This window comes from Bactrocera tryoni, chromosome 4, assembly GCF_016617805.1.
Source record: "Bactrocera tryoni isolate S06 chromosome 4, CSIRO_BtryS06_freeze2, whole genome shotgun sequence".
Taxonomy (NCBI): domain Eukaryota; kingdom Metazoa; phylum Arthropoda; class Insecta; order Diptera; family Tephritidae; genus Bactrocera; species Bactrocera tryoni.
In genome coordinates this window covers 55144239-55168415 of record NC_052502.1, presented here as the reverse complement: position 1 = coordinate 55168415, position 24177 = coordinate 55144239, and the positions used below count along the sequence as shown (strand labels likewise).

Sequence of the window (24177 nt, the reverse complement as noted above, 5' to 3'; positions counted from 1 at the left end):
GAAGAGTGCACAAAAATAGATACACCTACTAATCGATTTACTCAGCCACGCTGCGGAGACTTAATTTAAAAGCGCCTTTGAGGAATAAATAAGCGCACTAAAAGCTGCTGCAGGATGGCAATTGTATTCGTCCACATCGTCACCTAAAATGCAAAATAACGTAACATCACTTTTTATAAGTTTAGAGGTGATGGAAAAACGATATAATAGCAACCACTAATATTAAAATAAAATTTGAGTTTCGGTTATAAAGTGGTTATATATTGGTTATAAATTGGTAAGCATACACTCATATATCGGTTATTATATCTAAAAACGATTTTCATTTTTTTATGATACTTTGTTTTGCACTTTAGGTATCGATATACTCTGTATGTATCTCCAATAATATACACATATGTATATATTAATATTAGTAAGCACATATGTACATATACATATAACTGTCGCAAGTGTGCCTGCGTGTCCATGCCACGTGCAACAATGTTGCGTCCAACTCCTTTCCGCAATTTCAACAAACAAGACTTTTTTCCAACACACAACAACAAACACTGTTTGCCATTTTTCTCCTTTCTTTTTTGCTTTTTCTGCGCACTGTTTGCCCATCGACTGGTCGGCGCGACTCAAAAGGTAGGCGTCGTCGAATGAATGAACGAAATTGGATATTTTATGTGTAGGATACCATTGTACATATGTATGTTTGAATGTACATATATCATTTGTATTTGCATAGGCGTGCAAAAGGGCAACTGAAGTCCTCAATGAAATGCTGACACAGGAAACTAACCACTCTACTCACGGCCTACCCGAAATAGAAACTAGAGCAGTGTGTGAGCAGGAAGTTCAATATCAAAAGTTGGGGACAAACTGGTTTTGGTGGCATCGAATTCAATAAAAAAAGTGAAAAAGCATGCATGTGTATTGTGTATCAGTATGTGTTGTTGTGGCGCAGGTAAACAGGTTAGCAGAGTGATCCATTTAACTTGAGTTGTGTGAGTTTTTTTTTCACTATTTTCTGTAATATTGCATATACTTATATAAAGATATGTGTATGCATGTAAAGTTGTTTGTTTGTTTGGCAATCGAAATTAATTAACCGGATTTTCATTGTCTCCGAAGAGTTTGGAAATTTCTCAATTGATGTTTAATCAGCTGAAATGTGACAATTTGATTTATTATATGCCATTCAGTTATTTATTTGCTGCACACTTAATTATGCGCCATTAAACTAGCTCACAGTTGAAAACAAAGAGCCACACAATAGGAACTAAACAAAGGTAAAAGCGCCATTTGGTACATGTACATTTGTATGTGTGTTTGTGTTAAGAAATATCAAAATAAATGTTATTTTGACAATAAATATTGTTTAGCGGAAGCTATTTAGTACCAAAAGTGTGCAAACAAATTGCAATATTTGAGCATATTATGGTACCAACTAATTTGGTGCTCTTGTTGACCAATAAAATTCCTCCACATAAACAGACAAATATATAAATTTAAGAAATTTGTATAACACCCCGCACTAAAATTAACTACTTTCGAACTATTTGGAAGCATAAGCCTGACTAGCCCATCGACAGTACTTCTTCATACAAGCTAGTAGTATATTTCTGACTGAAATCCGGAAATTGAATTCAACATATAAAACTGGTGGTTTAGAAACTTTAGGAGTAGATAGGCAGGTAAGTAGAGTGGCTGTCTTAAGACGCTCCTAGCCCTACCATTAAAAACCCTAAAATTATAAACAACTAAAATTACCTCACTCTATTGTCTCCTCTTTAAGCTACTCCACATCTCTGATGACGTTCAACAGCACGAAAAGTTTGATCTGTGCAATCGTCAAGAAACCCTCGACCAATAGTTGCCATTCTTTTCCAATATATGTATGTATGTGTAAAGCTTTGCATTTGCATAGAAAATGTGTTATAGTCTCCTCTTCTTCTACCTCCTAACAGTTTCTGCAATAGTCATTATATAGTGTTCCTAGTCTGCTTGCATATCTGCTAATTAGACAGTGAACTGTTAGCACTCCTACCAGAGTACTTATGGCATTCCTTTTAAATTTTAAGAGATGGCATATGCGGTCCATATACCATTCATACCTGTTTGTTGAATAAGTCAGGGATTGTCTCCACCGAGACTCAGCTATACCAGGTTGTGCAATAAGTTTTGTCCTTCGATAAGAGAGGGCGTTGCTACTAGCCCGCAACTTTTTTTGTTTTGTTGGTACACTCTTCATTTCAATCTGTCTATTCATTCTTTGTTTAAAAGCCATTTAGTGTCGCCGTGTCACAGTATTTGTTTACAATGGAAAAAATTGAATTTGGTGCAGTGATAAAATTCTTATTTTTGGAAGGTGTAGCACCAAAAGAAATTCACGATCGAATGTTAAAGTGTATAATGATTGTTCACCTATAATTAGCGCAGTAGAAAGCTGGGATGCTGAATTTAAACGTGGTCGTACAAGCCTTGAAGACGATCCACGTGAAGCGCATAAACACTAGAAATCACAGCCATGATCATGAATCAAAACAAGAGGCTAAAGAGTGGTGTGAACCTGGTTGTTCGGCTTCGAAACGAGTTCGTGTCCGGAAATCGGCCAAGAAGGTTATGGCGTCTGCTTTTTGGGATGCAAGAGGAATTTTGTTTGTGAATTACTTGCAAACTAGAAAATCAATTGATTCTGAATATTATTGCAATCTTTTGGACCATTTAAAGGATAAAATTCGTGAAAAAAGGCCCGGTTTGCAGAAGAAAAAAGTACTTTTCCATCAGGACAATGCACCGTGTCACAAGAGCATTTTGACAATGGCTAAAATCCATGAATTAAAGTTCGAACTGTTGGAGCATCCACCGTATTTACCAGATTTGGCTCCCAGCGACTTCCATTTGTTTCCAGAACTCAAAAAATGTATGCGTGGCAAGCGTTTTTCATCAAATGAAGAGGTCATAACGGCTGTTGAAGCATATTTTGCAGACCTTCCGGATTCGCACTTCAGGTATGGGCTCCGCATATTAGAGGATCGCTGGAGCAAATGTGTTAATGTTCAGGGAGATTATACTGAATAACAAAGTATATTTTGAACCATAAAATTGTGTTTTTTTTTATCAAACGACAAACCTCTTTTGAACAACCTGGTATTCTGAAGTCCCCTTAGTAATGGTAATCAACTAGCTCTAGTTAGGGTATCTTGGTACAGCTAACAACTTTTCGGAACTTCATCTATCAGAATTTATTATTCAAAGTGTTTTCTATGAACGAACGAGAGATATTTAAGAACAAAGGCGGTGTATACATAAATGTGTATACGATATTTGCATCAGCATGGTGATTCACTTTTACTGAGATCAGTATGTATGCAAATTCATAATAAATCAAAAGTAAGTAAATTAATAAATTCGTATAAAATTCACTTCAACTTGTAATCCCTCAAAAATCTCTTGAATCGCCTTAACAGATTTGCACATATTTATAAATTTATAAACCTCTATAACTAAGTAGTTCAATGAACAGCTTAATGACACAAAAATATGTACATTTGTATGTATTTGCATGTACATACATAACATAGTATATTCACACATACTTTCATATATGTGCATTTCGGTTGATAATTCCCAGAGAGATTAAGAGCTAATCCTTTGTCAAACCCAATAAGTGCATACTTCTATATTATTTCTATAAACTTATTTAGACCTTATTAATAAAGTAAATTGGTTTAAGAATTCTCATGTGGGAATATTTTGTGTTTTCCCTTCCATTTTATGTATATTACATATGATTTGAAGCGATAAGTATTTTTTGAAAAATAAATACTTTTAAAATTTTAATAAGAAAACAATAAATATATATTATTGGGCTATACGACATTAAGCTACGGCTCTAGATTACTTTGGACTCATATTTTACATTTGAAAAAGATTTAAAATTGCTAAACGATATTTCTAAATTGTTTTATAAAAAGAAAAAAATATGCAAATCGTATTTTGAATCTAAATGCCAATAAGTTTTTTCATATAATATATATATACTGTGCCCAAAAAATAAGGTGACATTTGAATTTAAACTGCGCGCGTCGAAGGATTTGGAGAATTATTTTTTTTTAGGTTGGTAGTACTGTCAGTCACATTTATGTCAAATTTCATGTAAAAATATTCACCGTGTTTGAGATACGTGTCGTTTTGTGAGCTGCTAAAAGTGAGTTTTTGGTTTTTTCCGATGTCGAGATTTTTTGAGCAAAGAATTTGCATTAAATTTTGTTTACGGAATCAATTTTCTGCTGCGGATACGTTGAGGATGGTGCAGAAAGCCTTTGGTGATTAGACTATGTCTAAAAAAATGTTTACAAGTGGTATAGGAAGTTCCAAGCCGGCCGTTAACGTGCCGAAGACGAAGAGCGTCCAGGGCGACCATCAACCTCAACCGACGAAGCTCACGTTCAACAAATCAAAGATTTGGTGTTGAAAAACCGTTGATTAACAACTAGAGAGATGCTGATGAAGTTGGCATATCGAAAGGCTTTGCCAATACCATTTTGAAAGATGTTTTGGGCCTCAAGCGCGTCAAATCTCGACTGGTACCGAAAACATTGAATTTTTTGGAAAAAAGGCGTCGCGTTGAAGTGTGTGAAACGATGCTTTCCGACTACCAGGGTGTCATGAAACACATTATAACTGGCGATGAGACTTGGATCTATGCTTGCGACCCCAAAACAACCGATCAATCGAGCGAATATCGTGCCAAAAGAGAGCCGAGACCAAAAAAAGTCGCTGAAAAATCAAGGTCATGTTGACTGCTTTCTTCGATTATCGTGGTGTTGTGCATTATGAATTCCTTCCAACCGATCAACCAGTCAACAAGGAATATTATTTGAACGTTATGCGTCGTTTGCGTAACGCTATCCGCTTATAAAGGCCGGAATTGTGGAAAGACAATTCTTGGTTTTTACACCACGATAATGCACCATCCCATACTGCCCTCGTAATTCGTGATCATTTCGCGAAAAACTCAACCCATATCGTTCCGCAACCACCGTATTCATCCGATCCGGCGCCGTGCGACTTCTGGCTGCTCACCAAGCTCAAAAGACCGCTCCGGGGACACCGTTTTTGAATCTAAATGCCAATAAGTTTTTTCATATATGTATGTATGTATGTATATCTATTGCCTACGTTCATGCAAATGATTCAGCGTAGATATGTACATACATATATCTGAATATACTACAAACTTTCACATTAACCATTCAATTATATGATTACTCATTGAATCAGTCACTCAAGATTGATGTTTTGTAAAACCCACATTCATCTATAAAATATGGTAAATATAATTGATATTTATGTTTTGTAAATGTGAAATTGTGTCTCCATAACAGGGTGGCGCAATTTTTATGTTGCTATCATGTGATTATTACATTAAAAGTTGGTGAAGTTCCGGACTCGGACCCAAATACCTTTTTTTTATAGTAGGAAGAAGCAATGAAAGCCGGAGTGCGGGACTCTAATCCGCTAAACCTAACCTACTCCCAACTCATATCTCTCCCACGGAACCACCGGATTAGGTAGTACTTCATGGCAGAGAGAAAGACAATCAAGTCTCATCTATCATACAAACTCACCGACGCCTAATATGCTATATATGTATAGCTTAGTTTTGTCATAATTAGAGCTGACAGCTTTCCATTTACAAGAGGATTGACACATGAGAGCTGTCAAACTTTCCACCGAAATACCTAAACCTACTCGTATAAGTCTTACACCACTATTAGATATTAGGTTGTCAATTATCTCCCTTTCGCCTTTTTGTCTTTTGATTTTCGCGGCTATGTATAAAGCGCTACAGAGCTCGTATCTGGCAATACTATACATCTTTGAAAGGTCTTGACATAACCTACAAAACGGCGCTATACATGATTAGTTTGGATATTGCATTTAACAGTTATCGACGTGTAAACATGAAGTTCACTAACGCCGAAATTCGCGCTATTTTAAAGTTTTCCTTTGTTAAAGGCAAATCCGCTAGAGAAACGTTCCGTTAGATTAATGGTGTTTTGAGCGATGAACTGCAGAAGAATGGTTTCGACGATTCAGAGCGGGTGAAAACGACACCATGGATAAGCAAGCCGGCAAAAGACCTGTGACGACAAATCCGATCAAATCAAGGAAAACATCGAGTTAGACCGGCATGTGGCATCTCGCGACATCGCCCAGAAATTGGGAGTTAGTCACCATTTAAACCATCTGCAGAAGGCTGGATACACAAAAAAGCTTGATGTTTGGGTGCCGCATGATTTGACGCAAAAAAACCTTCTGGACCGAATCAACGCCTGCGAAATGCTGCTGAAACGGAACGAACTAGACCCATTTTTGAAGCGGATGGTGACTGTCGACGAAATATGGATCACATACGACAATATCATGCAAAAATGGTCGTGGTCGAAGGCCGGTGAATCGTCCCAAACAGTGGCCAAGCCGGGATTGACGGCCAGGAAGGTTTTTCTTTTTGTTTGGTGGGACTGGAAGGGAATCATCCACTATGAGCTGCTCCCATATGGCAAGACGCTTAATTCTACCATCTACTGCAATCAACTGGACCGCTTGAAGCTGGCGATCGTCCAGAAGCGTCCAGAATTGGCCAACAAGAAGGGTGTAATGTTCCACCGGGACAACGCCAGACCACACACTTCGTTGATGACTCGCCAGATGCTACGGGAGCTCAGATGGGGGATTTTATCGCATCCACCATATAGCCCGGACATAGCGCCAAGTGATTATCACCTGTCCTTATCCATGGCGGACGCCTTTGTTGGTATAAAGTTGAACTCAAAAGAGGCTTGTGAAAAGTGGCTGTCCAATTTCTTCGCAAATAAGGAGGGGGGCTTCTACGAGGGGGGTATTATGAAGTTGCCGTCTAGAGAGAAACAGTTTATCGAACGAAACGGCGCATATTTGAACTAAATCCGATCACTGTAACACTTTTTATAAAGCATGGAATAAAGAGCAAAAAAGCGAAAGAAGAACCTTATATATATAATAAATAGCGCGATCATAGCTGCCGTTCGGTAACAAAATACCAAAATATACTTTGCGAGTGACTATCGACTGCCTAACACAGGCAATTGAGACGCCTGTCATCATTTTGCATATATTTTCGAAAACTATTAAACCTTATTATACCATAGTAGGCGGAACTGTCCAAATCGGGAAACTGATACTCGATGACTTTGTTGTTGCTTTTACATGTAATTTTTTTGCCACGAGAGCAGAAGCGAGCAGAGAAATGCCGAATCGAAGACAGCTAATATCAGTCGAGTTAGAGATTTAGTATAAGCTTCTTGAAGTAATAACTTAATAGGACCACCCTAATGGCCATATATTAATATGATCCGCACATGTTGTGTAAACAATACTTTCGGACTACCGTTCGCCATTTATAACTTGTACTTGGCTTGTTATTGCTCTTATCTTTAAAATCGCATTTGCATTGCCGCAAAAGGAATAAGAACTTAGCGCGTGACAAAAAACGCATCGAAGTCATTCATGACTTCGAAACTCATAATATTTAATGTGCACAGTTATTGGTCATAAAAGAAACGCTTTTAAATGAAGCTGCCCCAAGCGACTGAGTGCAACAGAAATACCTACAAGACAATTACTAAAACATGTAAATACATACATACATATGTCATTAATGAAATTAACTGCAGTAAAATGGCAGAATAGCCAGCAGATATACCAGATTACAACTACAATTTTTTTACTGATACACAACTAGTCCGAAAAGAACCATTATTATACCAGTTGTAGAAGGGGTTATAAATTTATCGCTACGTTATTTTATTTGGCAAGAAATTTTACGCAATAAACGAACTAGTTACATTTTTGTCCATTTTGAACTAGAGTGAAACTAGTTGTCATGTCCTAGGATATTAACAAGCAAAAACTACCGCTTGTTTGTATGATGTGATGGCCGTCGACTAGTTGAGTTTTTGGTTCATACTAGTTATAAACTAATTCATCACTAGTCCTTTCCACTGGGCAGTAACGAATCTCCAGCAGTACTCCAGCTCGTGGTTGCAAATTGCTGCAGCGTGGGCGGCGCGCTTAAAGAACACTTTCAAGCCAAGTACGCCAACATTTATGGCACCGCAAACAATCAAAGAAAATGGCCAGTGAAAACAAGTAAAAATATGTACACGCTATTGCTTTGAGTGTTTGTTTGTGTGGGTTTCGCGTTGTTTTGCTATTGTAGTATGTGCTCACTTGCCCGTTTGCGCTTGAGTTGCCGACAGCTACTTGCGCTTGTTGTTGATTTAATGGACTTTAATGGTGTTAAGCAATGTCCGGAGATAAACGATACGTGTCGAATTAATGTTTGTTGTGCGGAATTTCTGTTCGAAAATGAGTTTTCGATTGTTTTTACTCATTGACAAATGAAAAGCGTGACTCTTCACTTTCAAATCTCAGCGCATTTTCACTGTTAGTTGGATATATTTGTGTGCATGTACGCAGATTCTAGTATTTCGGTATTTATTTTGTTACTGGAGAAAGGTTCGCATGAAACTTGGAGTAGTTTGAGCTTGAGCAGGTGTCTGAGTATAGTACGAGGGAAAAAAGTTAAAGAAGGCCAGAAAAAACGTTAATTTCGTTTGCATCGAAGCATTGAAGAACTAGAAGTAAATTCAGAACATAAGCGTCGTTCTATAGTCTATGATTCTTAGAAAAAGTCAAACTAATGAAAAAATTCACCTTGATACGAACGATCCCCACTGACTCCAATAATATCAGGTTGACGAAAACATTACCAACATGAAAAAGTATCAGCTTAAACTCACCAACCTTTCCAAATTTCTTTGGCTTCCTTATGTTGCACTCTTTAGTGGACAAAACCGTAAACAATAGCATAACTTGAAGAAAATTCATCACAACAACGTTACCAGATTTTAGAGGTAGTTTATATTACATACTCTCACGGAGAGAGAGACAATATTCTGAGTAGTTCATCTATCAGAGGTACACAAAATTCCTATTGGCACTCGACAGAAAATATTGATGACATGATCGGAATATCAACTGGTCACTGTCTGGTGGCGACACGCGCCCGCAGAATGGGTTTAGAGCAGCCCATCAGGGAAACAATGGAACATCGCTTGTGCACTTGTCCCGCATTGGCGGAACAGACTACGCTGTAAGCATCTGGGGTCCCCACGGTATGATACATTGGAGGTTGATAGTGAGAGAGTCTGTTAAAATTCGCTTCTAGCGCGGGCATCCCAAAGGTTGACTGCTCCTCTTGGACTTATTTGCTTATTAGCATACCAGATTAACCTCACCTATCCTAATCTTATCTATCAGAGTACGGTCAAATAACGCCCATGACATTTTCAACCGAATTTGTTTGACCAAACTCAAAATTTTTCAAATACATTTAGATTTCTTCACACATATTCAATGTGCACGAACATTTTAGAGATATTTTTTGAGGATTTCCACTGAAATCGTTAGGTTCTATTTTTAGTTACCACTTACCGCTTAAAACAGGAATAGATCATCGGTATAGCAGCGCTGGGTGGATAAAACCTAATCTTATCTATCAGAGTACGGTCAACCGATTACCGATCGCCGCCATGGCATTTACACGTCAACCAAGCTCTGCTTGCGCCTCCAGAAGGTTGTATGTGTTCTATAAAACAAAAATATATTGGTTATAAATTGTTTACACTTACATAATTTCGCTTAAAAAAAATCAACTAATTAATAACAATTTCATTCAATTCTTGAGTACGATCTCTAATTACATTCAATTTTGCGCACTTTCCTCTTTACAGATGAATCTAAGCTGAATTCGGGTTCGTGGGAGGACTCCCTACCTAAACTTGATATTAACAGCACTGAGCTATCACCGCTCGGCGATAGCAACAACGGCAGCATCACGACTACCACCACAGCACAATTGCATCATAACGCCAACAACGCAACGTTGCATCGCCCCGACCCGTTGAACGCCGCGCGCTCCTCATACAACAGTCTACACACTTTATTGAATAGCAGCACGCTTGCAGCGCCGCTGCAACAATATCAAACACAACAACAACAACAGCAACATCATCATCATCAGCATAGTAAAAGCTGTGGCAGTCCGAGCAGCATCGGCCGGCCAACTAACGAAGCGGAAAACACCGCAACCGCCTTAGTTGCGCACACAAACAACACAATTGCCGGCGGAAGTTTCAGCACCAACGGCGGCTCAGCGGCCGTTGGTGTAAGCACCGCAACTGCAACCACCGAAACCGTTAACAACAGCCAAAGCGTCGCCACTGTAAATACCGCGACAAAGAAACGTCTCGAACATAACGCCTCTACACGCTCCGTACAATCCGAGGATAGTTGGTGTTCCGAGCAATCGATAGAACAGGAACAAGTAAACGCCAACGCCAACGCCAACAGTACACACTCAGTTTCGGACGACGAAGCCGCAACGGAGGACGAACGTGAACGTGAACGCAGCAGCGTGACGTCGTTGAGCGCCACCAATCAACGCAATTCACAATTGCGTTCCACACTCAACAAGGCCAAACAGCATTTGTCCTTTGACAAATGGCGCACGAGTTCCTCGAACAGTGGAAACGCTGCCAACAACACATCCACCAACAGCTCCGCAACCCATTCGGTGTCGGTCAGCAACGGCGTCGCTGATAGCAGCGGCAACAGCACGCAAACGCGACGTGCTAGCGCCTGCACCATGCCGACAGCACACCAGAGCGCACGTGATGACATCACCACACCAGGTGAATCGCCGGGTGGCCGGCTATCACGCTGGTTCTCGATACGACGCGGCTCATCACACCAGTACGATGTGGGCGGTCGTCAGTCGGCCGCGTCCAGCATTGATATGCCGGATGCAGCCGCATTGTCAGCTTGCGGCGATTCGGCACATGCATCGCCACAGAAGTTGAGCGCCAACAAAATGCCCGGCGTTCCAGAGGTGTGTATATCCGACTATCAGCCATGTGCGCGTGCATTCGCGGCATATTTGCTTTTATTTTCGTTTATTTTTGCTTCCATTTTTTTGCACAGAATGACGTGGAAGAGGCCATATTAACGGCATCCTTACGTTTTGATCTGGATCTAATGTTACCGCCTGGCAGTCGCAGCAACGGCTCGGCACACAATGCGCACACCCGCCTCATCACGCCAATGCTGCCACCCGCACCGCCGGGCCTATCGCAGCAGCAGCTGAAGCGGCGCCACATTGTGGCTGCCATTGTGCACAGCGAGAACTCATATGTGGCCACTTTGCAACGTCTAGTCAATGTATGTTAATAATTTGTTCGAAGTCTCATTTTAACTATGTACATTTGTATGTGTAGTTAGTTGTAGTCTTGCCCGTAGTTTACGAAATTTATAAATTTTGCCTGTGAGTTAATCTCATGCAAAATATTTTGTAGAGTAACGATTTGCATGGGTAGTTTTTCTTTATTTGAGGGCTTAATGGTGAATCACAATTTTAAAAAGCACACTGGAAATTATATTTAGACATTTTAGGAAGACTAGAGTACAGCTTTAAGTTCATTTTCATTAATCATTCTTTTCGTTTTCGTAAAAAACAAAATCACTTTCCATTTCATGCATTTTCTTTTTATCTAAAGTAAATTGGTATGCGGTGCATACGCCAATAAGGAAGAAGAAATTGATTAGAAGAATCGAATAGTTAAAGGAACGTCATATTCTCTATTTTCACCCAAAGAAAGTCTGCCAATAAAACCCACAGAAAGCTTATAAATAGAGAACTCCATCGGACAGTTTAATATATCTCACGAAAGACCATCGAAACGGGTTTGAGAAACAGCTCAAGAAATAAAAGATAGCTTTAGTAATGTTGCAGAGATTATCTTAACCCTACTTGGAAGAAAGCAATAACTTAATTGTCAACGAAATCACTTAACGGTATGCCCCGAAACCGAGCTGTTTCATTTCCAGTCATGCGAGGACTCATTGCCTGCAGACATACATAAGTTTTACATATCATTTTTACTCTGAATAAGAAGGAGTTTAACCTACTACCAATGTCCAGAACCAATTTGCACAAGAGTCAAGAGTCTGGCTTCACACGGCAACTCGAACTCTTGTTCTGCTTTGGCCAGTGTGTGGACTCCAGTACGCCATTCAATGGGAGATAGTCAATGAAGGTATTTATAGATACATTGTGAATGACGTTCTGTACCCATCGGAGGTTGGTCGCATCCGAAATTTGGTCGTGTATTATATCAGTTTGTCAAAATGTTAGAGAAATATTTTGCGGATGTTCCTAGAAAGCGGCTCCACTTCAAACACGTGAACGCACGGATGGTTTCGCCGAAAACATTCGAACAGAAACTGGCTCGCCCGTTTCCGGGTCGTAAACATAGATCCAAGACTCATCGCCGGTAATAATACGTTTCATGACAAACTGGTAGTCGGAAAGCATTGTTTCACAGACACTGGCGACACTGTGCTTCGAAAAAATTGTGTGATTATGGAACCAATAGTGCTTTACTTTTCATATCCCCAAATGATCTTTCAAAATGGTTTTCACTGATCTTTTCGATATTCCAACGATGCCAGTAAGATCTCTGAATGTTAATTGTCGATAGGGGGCTTCACTATGTGCTTGTTCGATGGCAGACATCAAGAGACATCCTACAAGTAGTTCATAGTTCGGTGTTCTGATCGTTCAATTCAAAGTCGTTGGAAAAGAACTCGAAATGAAATTACTTACGATCGTTGCTATTTAATTACTAAAAGTTTTATTGATATTTATACTTTTTTTCGAATCTGCAGACTGAGGCCTTATAGACTACATTAGCTTAAAAGCTTTCAAAAACCTCGAATGGTATATCAGCTTTTCATCATTGTCTCACAAGCTTTGTTTTACCACCTATTTTTCTCAATAATTTTGTTTCAAGTAATTTTGTCACGTTTTTCAATAACTCACAAACTATTTGCATAGCAGCATCCTTCAAAATTCAAAAACACACGTGTTTTAAGGCAAATGTTTTTTTTTTCTAATTAAGCACTATTATAACACTTTCACAGATCTTATAAAATGTTATTTAAATTTAAGATGAGTGCTTTCTTTTATATTTTAATTAATTATAATGTTCCAGAGGCTAAATTTAGATATTCGTGAAAGAATTAGATTCTGAAATATGAATAGGAGCGGACTTATTAGTTTGGGGTAGTGTTGTTAATGGACAAACAAAGTAACGCCTACTACTCGCCAAAAAGGGAGCTTAATAGTAGTGTAGGGCTCAGCACCATGCATCTACCCATAAGATCCCACTTGCAGAAAATTGGGAATTGTGTAAACAACGTAATGCCAAGCATGCGCGGAGATCGATGAGACGCTGGAACATTATCTATGCGAATACCCAGCCGTCAACGTATGAGGCGAGATATATTCCGCTCCTTCCTATGCTTCAACTTAAGACATTTAGCAGCTGGGGTGGAAAAGTGGAAAAGTATCAGCTTTTTTCACAAATACCTTAATATGTTTATGCGGATTTGACCATAAACTTATTTTATAACTTTGAATCGCTGCTGCAATACAAACTTAACGATCGGAATTAAGTTATTGTATGGAAAAGTTTTTTATTTGACGCGATATCTTCACGAAATTTGGCATGGATTATTATCCAAAGCAACGATATAATCTCTGTCCACATTGGAGCACTATAGCATATAGCTGCCGTACAAACTAAACGATAAAACTTAAGTCCCCGAATGGAAAACTTTTGTTTTGGTGAAAAAAATATTTTAAAATAGCACAAGTCCATTTATTCTATTCTAAGCAATTTTTCCAAAACATATTTTATTATTTAAAGTTCAATAATGTTAGTATTGTTTTAATTAACAGTAAGCACCGATAAATAAGTTCTCTGAATGCACTTTCCATTAATTGATCAAATTGTTTCATAATAAAGAAATTTTCTCTTATTATTCCATATAATATATGTCTGTGCCCACATGTGTGAACTTTAATCATAGTAGACAAAGTTTCTATTAAAGATGCTTCAAAGGTTAATTAGAATACCGCCAATAGTATTTGATTTGATTTGGTAATTAACACATTTAAAGTAATAACAGTAAACAAGATTTTAATTTAATATTAAAGTATACTACTGAGAGCAAAAAATAGTAAGACATTAATCATAATTTTAAAATTCTTAATTTATTCTTCAAAATCTATGCCGTCTCCCGCAAAGTAATCCTCCTTGGCTCCTATACACATGTGCCAACGTTTGTTGCAATCCTCGAGACAGTTGTAAAAGTCAATTTCCGGAATAGCCGTCAATGTGCGTAGCGATTCACGTTTAATGTCTTCAATTGACTCAAACCGGTTTCCCCGCGTTGGAGTTGGCTGAATAGCCAGAAGTCACATGAAGCTAAATCTGGCGAATACGGTGGTTGTGGCACGATATTGTTTGGAAATTTGGCGGAAAACACACGAAGAATCAATGCAGAATGTGACGGTGCATTATCGTGTTGCAAAAACCAAGAGTTGTCGACCCATAATTCCGGCCTTTTTAACGAATAACTTCGTGCAAACGACGCATAACACTTAAATAGTATTCCTTGTTGACAGTTCGGGCAGTCGGAGTGAAGCACAGCTCGATAATCGAAAAAACTGTCAACATAACCTTGAATTTTGACCTGTTCTGACGTGCTTTTTTCAGCTTCAGCCCTCCTTTACCACGATATTCGGCCAATTGGTTGTCCGTTTCCGGGTCGTAAACATACATAGATCCAAGACTCATCGCCAATAATAATACGTTTCATGACAACCTGCTAGTCGGAAACCGTTGTTTCACAGAGCTTAACGCGGAGCTGTTTTTCGAAAAAGTTGAGTGATTTCGGAACCAAATGCGTTTTTACTTTTCCTAGGTCCAAATGATCTGTCAAAATCGTTTTCTCTGATTCCTTCGATATTCCAACAATGCCAATAAGATCTCTGACGGTTTATCGTCAATTCTCAATCCTTTATTTTATTGACGTGTTAATCATCAGTTGATGCTGATACGTCATCAACGCGTTCTCGACCCTCTTTGCACAATTTGTGGCAATCTAAAACATTTCCTTGCGACAAATAATTATCACCGAAGTCGTTTATCAACATACTAAACATTATGGCGCCAGAAATTTGATTTCGCACACAAAATTTAAAGGAACTTCTGTGTTGAATAATTTCAGTCATCGTAAAAATCGCCGAATGCACTTTATGTACTACAGAAAAACAAACTTATACGAAACACTAATGATTATTTTGATGTGACATTTGGTACATATATCACTGACAGTCATGCCAACCTTGCAAAAAAAAATTATTTCGACGAACATGTTTTCATGCGAAATTTAAATTAAAAAAGTCTTACTATTTTTTGCCCAGTAGTAGTAGTATTTTCTCTTGCAACCGAGTGTGATTAAATACCTTAAAATAAAATGTTAGCTGGGTTTCAGTTCGTTTGTTACTCTTTTAAAAAGAAAGAGACTATTAATGACATTTTTTTAATCACGTTCAAATACTGCACATTTTTCCTATATTTTTTGCACATTATCTTACAACAATCATTCACCGTTAAGCATCGTTTGCATACATAGATATATTTTATTCATACATAGCTCATATTAAAACTTACAAGCCAACTTGATTAAGTATATTATCATGCATTTACTATACGAATTTTATTTCTTTACATGCCATCCAAATCCTACGTCACGCATTAATTGCATCACCATCACCATTACTAACAACTACTACTACCAAATCTACTACTAAATAAATAACGAAATTAACGCAATGTAAACTGAACCTATCCAAAAACAAAAAACAAAAACAATAATAATAAAAAAACGTACTTGTAGTTACCAAATTAGTAACCAAAACCACCAAACTGTTAGCATAAATAGGTACAAGTCCAAATAATTACTTAATCATTACTCAATTACGAAAAAAGTATTTAAAATTTAAGTGCTTAGAGAGTTTCTATATTATATAACTAAAAAAATATATTTAAACATTAACTTAAAAGAAATACAAATTATTTATAAGTTTACTTTTCGTTTAAAGAATTCTTTAAAATCGGTCATTCGTTAATCATACACATTTTTTTTTATTATTTTCTCATATAAAGACTCTCTGCTATTTAATTACTTTACACTTTTCAATAAATTCAACATTGATTCACATTTTTTTCCTTACCACCTTTAGGATTATAAGAAACCTCTTGAAGAGAGCAACCCACCTATTTTGAGCGGCTCCAAGATCGCCACACTCTTTCATCGCTTGCCCGAGATACTGCAATCGCACAAATTATTCCGCATCTCACTCGCCGAATGCGTATGCAATTGGGATCGTGACGAGCGCTTGGGCGATTGCTTCGTGAATGCCTTCAGCAAGCCGCGCATACTCGAAATCTACTCGGGCTTCATCAATAATTTCTCAGCAGCCATGGAACTCGCCAAAATGGAGGAGAAACGCAAATCGGCGCTAGCTGATTTCTTCAAAGTCAAACAAATTAGCGCACACGATCGTCTCTCGTTCTTCGGTCTGATGGTTAAGCCGGTGCAACGTTTTCCACAATTCATACTCTTTCTACAGGATATACTCAAGTATACGCCACAAGGTCATCACGATCGCATGTCACTGCAATTGGCGCTGACACAATTGGAACTGCTCGCTGAAATGTTGAACGAGCGCAAACGTGAGGCGGAACAATATCAAGGCTTCAAAGAGATGTTGGGTCACATCACCGGCACTTTCAATGCACGTTCGCTCACCGCGACAGATAGCAATCGTGCGCGTTATCTGCTAAGGGAGGATAATGTGACACATGTGGAGTTCAATCAGGCTGGTCTTATTGTGAAGTCTAAGCAGCGTCGTCTATTATTGCTCAATGATAAGGTTATTTGTGTTTCGGTCGCGCACCAGAAACAGTCCACATCGATTACGGCGCTACGGAGAAGCTGAGTTTCAAGTGGATGTATCCAGTGACGGATGTGGAAATCGTGGATAATAGTACTTCCGCAACGCTCTCTCGAGAATATTAACTGGTGAGTTTTGAAGCGAAAATAATATATAAAAAATTCGATCCGGGTATCCATAGCAAAAGTCAGTTTCAATTGGCTTGGTCTCAAAGTTTGTTTTAAGTTCGGAATAGTGTCAGAATATTGACTTTATTGCTGTAGTCACGCTCGAAATCATTCCGATTTTATGGGCTTATCCTTGGTTAGGCACAAAATTTTGTCTTTGACGAAGGTCCTTAAAACCTCGATTTAAGTCTAATTTATTTACGGACAACAAATGAAACGGTAACAAACCATACCGCTATGCAATTTGGGGTCAATGTCCATAACGCAGCCACGTTCTAATCCAAAGTGCACTATATTAAAAATCTTTTCTTTCGTCAACTCACAACTGTCTTCCCATTTCACAGGTCTCAATCGCGGCGGAAGTCTGAAGTCCAACAGTAGCTCCTGCAACAACAGTCACTCCAACACGCTACCAATCAATGCCGCACACTCACATGGTGGCCACTCATTGGACAGCTCACCAGCTGCACAACTCACGAACGGCGCCGATAATCTCTGCTCCGAGATGAGCACACTCATGTACGACTATGAAGTAATCTCACGTATACACGATCTCGTCAGCACACTGAAGGGCACATACAAAGAGCTCAATACGAATACCACACGCAATGTCTTGAATACCATACAAGCCTCGATACAACGCAAAGATGAGGAAATGGCTTGGGTGGATTCGTGTTGTCTACAATTGATAGCGCGTAACAAGTCCGGTAAAGAGGAAACCTACACATTCCAGACACAAACGCCGAATGTGAAGAAAGAATGGATCACGGAACTGCGTTTAGCACAATTGGGTTTGGATCCGAACAACTCGCCAGCCTGGGAGACGTCCACTACAACAGAGCCACAATCACTGGGCAATAGCAGCTACGAGCAGCAGCAACATGTGATGCAGCGACAATCCACCAAGTTGCCACTTTTCGTCAAGGCGATACCCGTCTACAAATCACAGCATCAAACAGAGGTGAGTTTCTAATTCTTTTCTTTTTTGTTTTTTCCATTTTCTATGTCCCGATTTACCTCCACACAGGTGCGCTGTGGTTGTTATTATACAATCGCCAACGACTTAAAGCTAAGCGGCAATGCACGTCGTCGTCACAAACAACAAAACTACCTGTGGGTCTGCACCAGTGATGGCACATCCTCACACATAGCAGTGCTTTCGCAGCATCACCAACAGGCCGGTAATCTGCGTGATGTGGGCTCTTTCGACTTGGTCGAGACTCAGGTAACCGCCATGGAGTTCGTCAAGGGATTGGACAGTGTGAAGAAACGTGAAGAGCACCATAGCTTGCTAGGCGATCTAGTGTGGATGGGCACAGACAGTCGTAAAATATTGATTTACTCAGCACAAAACCCCGAACAGGAGGAGCAATTGAGCAGCAGCACTGTACCTGGCGCCGTTACGCGTATACTCTATCACTTCGATGTCGTTTATGTGGCGCTCTCAAATGCCATAATGCTCATCTATCGTCGGTCGTACGATGGCGTCTGGATGCTCAAAGACCCACAAGTGGTGCTGCTGGGCGAATCTGGTCTGCCAGTGCCAAGTCTATTGCCAATCAATATGAATATTTACGCTTCGTGCGCGAATCGCGTCTATGTGCTGAATGCGCTCAACGGTGAGATACAGAAGAGTTTTGAGGTGCAACACGGTGCCAATCAACAGGTGAACTTAATGGCACACTCCGGCATTGGACTATGGATCTCGCTGAAAAATTCAACTGTTTTGTGTTTATATCACACGGAGACCTTCAAACATTTGCAGGATATCAATATTGCCTCGAGTGTGTTGCGCAGCGATGGCAAGAAGGAGCAATCGGTTAACAATACCTCAATTTATGTAACGGCACTTATGGCTTGCAAGGGTTTGCTCTGGGTAGGTACAAATGTTGGTATTGCCGTTACTATACCGCTACCACGTCTCGAGGGTGTGCCGATCATCAGCGGAGGCATTAATATGTCTTGCCATGCACACTTTGGGCCGATCACCTTCCTGCTGCCACTTGTACCGCGCGTTTATCCGAGCTACAAACAGCCACCGACGCAAACCCTGCCCGTCGCCTTTTGTGCGGAGCCCACCGTTACAGTGCCTAGCATGGGTGATGACCTACAATTGCCCGCAATCGATGCCGATCCCAAAAAACTCACAGAATCAGATCTGGATGAATCGACGGTGATACTACGCCGCGACTTGCCGAAGGATGAGTCGCCCTTCTCGGGCACCGCCTCACCCTCGGCTTCGATGTTGCGCGAACTCAGCGTGGATGGCGACTCGAATGCCTCTTCACCGCGATGCTCCAAATTGGATAAACAAAATTCATTTGATCAATCGCTTTCGAAGCTACGCGCTTCGCTCGTCAACTCGCCAGCCTTCCATCGCAAACGTTTCCATGACCTATCCTCCGACTCGGCGCGCATGGCCAAGACGCTGCCGCGCGGCTTCAACACAAGCATGCACTCAAATACGAGCACGCTCAATCATAGCGAACATGGCTATTGTGACGTCTACGGCTTGTACGGCAAGCTGATTTTCGTGAAGGAGGACTACGACGCAGAGGAAGGCACACAGGGCAATCTCATGGACATGATGTACGAAGGCATGCGCCGTTCCGATCCCGAATTGGCGGCCATACCCGGCAAGGTGAGCACGCTGGATCGCCGTTTGCGCATGAAGGCCTCACGGCCACGTTCACTTGATCTCTCCAACTGGTCGGTAGACTCGAAGTCGTCCAGCCTCTACACCTCATCGGGCAGTGAGGAGAGCATGGGCATACGCCTCTTTGGCGGACGTTCGGTATCGCGCAACAGCAGCAGCGCTAGCCACAAAACCTCAGGCAACGGCAGTGATTTGGGTAACATATCCGAGAATGGACTAATGACCAGCGCCGAAATACACCAACATCACAGCACACCGAAATCGGATGATGGCTTCAAATTGTTGGAGATAAAGCAAACCAAGAATGCTGGCACCAGTGCAGGCGGTGCATGCACGCCACCACCCGCCGCCGCTGTGGCGACACTCAAGCGCAAGCAAAAGCAAACGAACAAACAACAACAGCAACAAAATGCCGACGGACCGCGCACCATAATCACGCTGATGGGCGGACGCGGCTACTGGCGACACGTCTGGTACAACAACGCCAACTCGCCGAATAGCAAATCAGCAACGCTGAGCAGTGGCGCCTCCACGCCGCTAATCGCCAACTCGAACGACGCACACATTGTGGTGTGGGAGAAAAAGTTATAATCGCAGGAGTTCGAGTGGCGCCCCTTGCAGCGTATCGGGCGTCGCGGTCGTGTGCGCTTTCGCGGCAGTTACATGTCGCGTGAGCGTGTGTGCAATGGCGGCGCCGCCAACCGGGGCTTGGGCGTGCTCAGCGCCAGCACGCTCAATGTGCGCGGCAAGGAGAGCGGCTTCTTGGCGAGCAGCAGTGGCATGGGTTTTAAGCGTTTCGCCAAACTAAAACGAGGTGGCAGTCTGAAGGAGTTCTGAATCAAAATCAAAATCATCTGTTAACGTTAGTAATTGTAGGCTTAATGAATTTTTTTTTTTTAATTAATAACAAACAATAAATGTTTACATATTTACTTGTACAGTTATGTAAAGTATAAATAAGTAACAAGCCGAACTGAATTGCATGGAATTCGATGTTTACTTGGTGTTGCTGTATGCAAAAATAGTATATTGAATCACAAAAACAAAATCAAAGTATATTGCACAAATAAATGTAACGGTAAATTTAAATACAAACACACAAACTTGTATTATACAGTTACTTGTAGCATAAGCAGAAAGTACTGAGTCAAAAATTCAAAAACAAAAACAACAACAACAACTGCTGAATTCAACAAGTTGCATTTTTTTAAAGCAGTTTTATAAAGCGTGGCCACACTTTTGAGAAACTGATCATGCAAAAATCAAATTTATATTACATACATATGTATGTACATATATCATCTGCTGATATCACGTATTATGCGAGACAAATTCAAATTATACACTATCAAATTATTAGAATTTATTTTTGTATGCTGCTTATGTTTGGCATAAAAAAATTTTAATAAAAAAGTATTTGATTACATTAAATTTGAAATTTTTATACAGTTTGATAATTATAATTTAAAAAAATTATTGTTTATCTATTAAAATTTTTAATTATTATGTTTTATTTTCTTATTAAAAGTAAATTTAATAAGAATTGTTTTTATTTATATTATTTATTTTTTTTGTTTTTGTTGTTTTTTTACATTTTACATTTAGTAAACTTTGTTATATGTTCCATACGATTGGAATGAAAATTTTATAATAAAATAAATTTGATTCCTTAAAATTTAAAATATACATACATACATATATTCGGTTTCGTAATTATTTTTTTTTAATTTTTCTTTGTTTTTTTTCTTTTTTAAGTGTTTAATTTTAAATTTTTAATTATTTTTCTTATTTTCATAGTAAGCTCTTAAAAATTTTAAAAATATTTTAAATTTGTAATTAACTTTTTTTTAATTTGTATTTAATTTTTTAAATTAAAAAAATATAATTTTTTATTTTTTTTTTTTTTGGTTTTAATAAGTAATTTTAATACTTGTCATGAGAGAATAAATGAGTAATTTTATTTTTTTTTAGCATTTTCACTGATAAGAAAATAAAAAATTTTATTTTAATATATTTTCTTTTATTTTTATTTTTTTTTTTGTGAATTTAATTATGGTTTTTTAATGTTTTAAAGTTATATTATTTTGAAACGAAAATTAATTTTTTTCTTTTATTCAACTTCTTTAATATTTATTTATTTTTATTGAATTTGTCTCGCATAATTGTGCAAATCGGTAAAACAGAAAGCATTTTATGATATATGTACATATGATTAAAAATTTTAGAAATATAATAAAAAATAAAAAAATCAGTTTAGGGATTTTCGAAAAATCAAAACAAAAAAATTAACAATTGTACGATTTTAAAAAGCTGAAGAGAAAAAAATGTATACATGCTGATTGCTGAATGTTTAAAGATACACATATACATAAAATGTATGAACATTTGTACATGTATGTGAAAGATTTTCCAATATACTATACAAAAAAGCTTTATACTGAAGTTTATTTTCGCGTACATATAACTTTTTCATATCATTTTTCAATACGAAATATTTCCTAATTTGTATTTTTTATTTTTTTTTTAATTTATTAGATTCACTTTTTATTTTTTTTTCATTATTTTTCATTAGTTTCACTTTCTTTAAATTTTTATATTTTTTAAATTTTTTCAATTTTTTTTAAAGCTCAAGTGCTCTGAACTCAAATTGTAATGCAATACTTGCGTGTAATGTTTCCCCATGCAATTTAGCTGCCCTAAGTAGCATTACTTTCTTGCCACAAACAATCAAACGACACTTTAGCGTTTACGAACGAATACTTACGATTCACTTTACGACTTACGACGAGCCACCTTCACTCTCAGCCACTTGGGATACGAAATTAACGCTATCTCAAGTTGGCCATTTCAAATGAGTAGCATACATATACTTTGTAAATACTGGTAAATGTTAAGCATAGCTGCAGTTAAACTTTATAGTATATATGTATGTATGTATGTTTAGATATTTGAAAATTTATACTTTTAACCTTTCAATGGATTATTATTATGTATATTGTTATGAAAATTAGTTTTTTTCTAAAATATTTTTGAACTCTCTGTTATGCATGTTAAATATGCTTAAAGTAATGCCTTAAATTAATGAACAAAATATTAAATATAATGTTTATGGATTAAAAATAATAATAAAATTTAATTAGAAATTAAAAAATATTAATAAAATTTTAATAAAAATACATATTAAATGTCTAACTGAAGTTTATGCATACAAAATGGTGTTTAGTTAAAGTCTGTTCTTATACAAATACAAACATACATTTTTATGTGTACACACATACATATTTATATATTTACAATCTACAATACTATGTATAAACACAAATCTGATAGTGAAGGCACACTTTTCCCAGCTTTTTGTATTTTTATATTGATCTGCTGAACGACTTAAAATAAAGCATAAAGCATACACATCATTATATATGTATGTATGCATTTTTAGGTAATAGCATAAAATATTTGTTAAATTAAGTATATGAAAACTAGATATGTATGTATATAAAAAGTTAATTGTTAAAGCAAACAGGCACGTACCGTTAAGCTAAGCTTAGAAAAGTACTACTGGTAAATACTTTTGAACTGTGTACTTGTAGTTATATATTTATATATATTTTTAGTTTGAATATTGAATGTAAAATGCTAAATTTAACCGCTGAATGGTTTTAGTTACTCAAAAATTTAAATTATTAATTATTATTAATTTTTTTTCAATAAAATTTTTACTTTTTTATATAAAATTATATAATTTTTATAACAAAGTTTTTTCATTAAATTAAAATTAATTATAAAAATTTATGAAAAATTTATGAAAATATTATTTTTTAAGTAAATTCATATATAAAATTATATAATGTTTATAAAGTTTTATATGAAGTTAAAATTAAATATAAAAATTAAGAAAAATTATTTCTTTTTAATTTTATAAAAAAGTTATTACAAAAAAAAATAAACAAATTATAAAACTTACAAAGAAAGCTTAAAATAGAATTATAATAACTAATAAATAATAAAAAAGAAATTAAATTTTTTTAACTATCTAAAAAAGCTTTATAAAAGTTATGTAATTTTATACATATGTATGTAATTTAATTAAAAAATAATTCATTTCAATTTATAAAAAAAATTATTAATTTTTAAGTAAATGATGATTATAAAAATATATAGTATTTATATAAAGTTTTTATAAGTTTAAATTAATTATAAAAATTAACAATTTTTTTTTTATTTTTATGAATTATATTATCAAGAAACAAAAAATATCGAAATGAAAAAAATATTAATAAAACTATAATAAATAATTAAATAAATTGAAAGTAAAAAAAAATATAAAACTATATTACATAATGCAAAAAAAAATTTATAATTTTTGTTAATTTATAAAGAAACTTTATAAA

General features: G+C 37.4%; 1 protein-coding gene across 1 annotated transcript in view; it reads left to right on the top strand.

The window, feature by feature from the left end:
• Positions 1-20680, top strand: part of LOC120774610 — a 29560-nt gene extending 8880 nt beyond the window's left edge. Inside the window, 6 exon segments of the mRNA XM_040104338.1 lie at positions 9831-10987; positions 11080-11316; positions 16250-16960; positions 16963-17083; positions 17457-18091; positions 18158-20680. Coding sequence (XP_039960272.1) covers positions 9831-10987; positions 11080-11316; positions 16250-16960; positions 16963-17083; positions 17457-18091; positions 18158-20377 — 5081 coding nt within the window. The 3' untranslated portion in view covers positions 20378-20680.
• The last annotated feature ends 3497 nt before the right edge of the window (positions 20681-24177 follow it).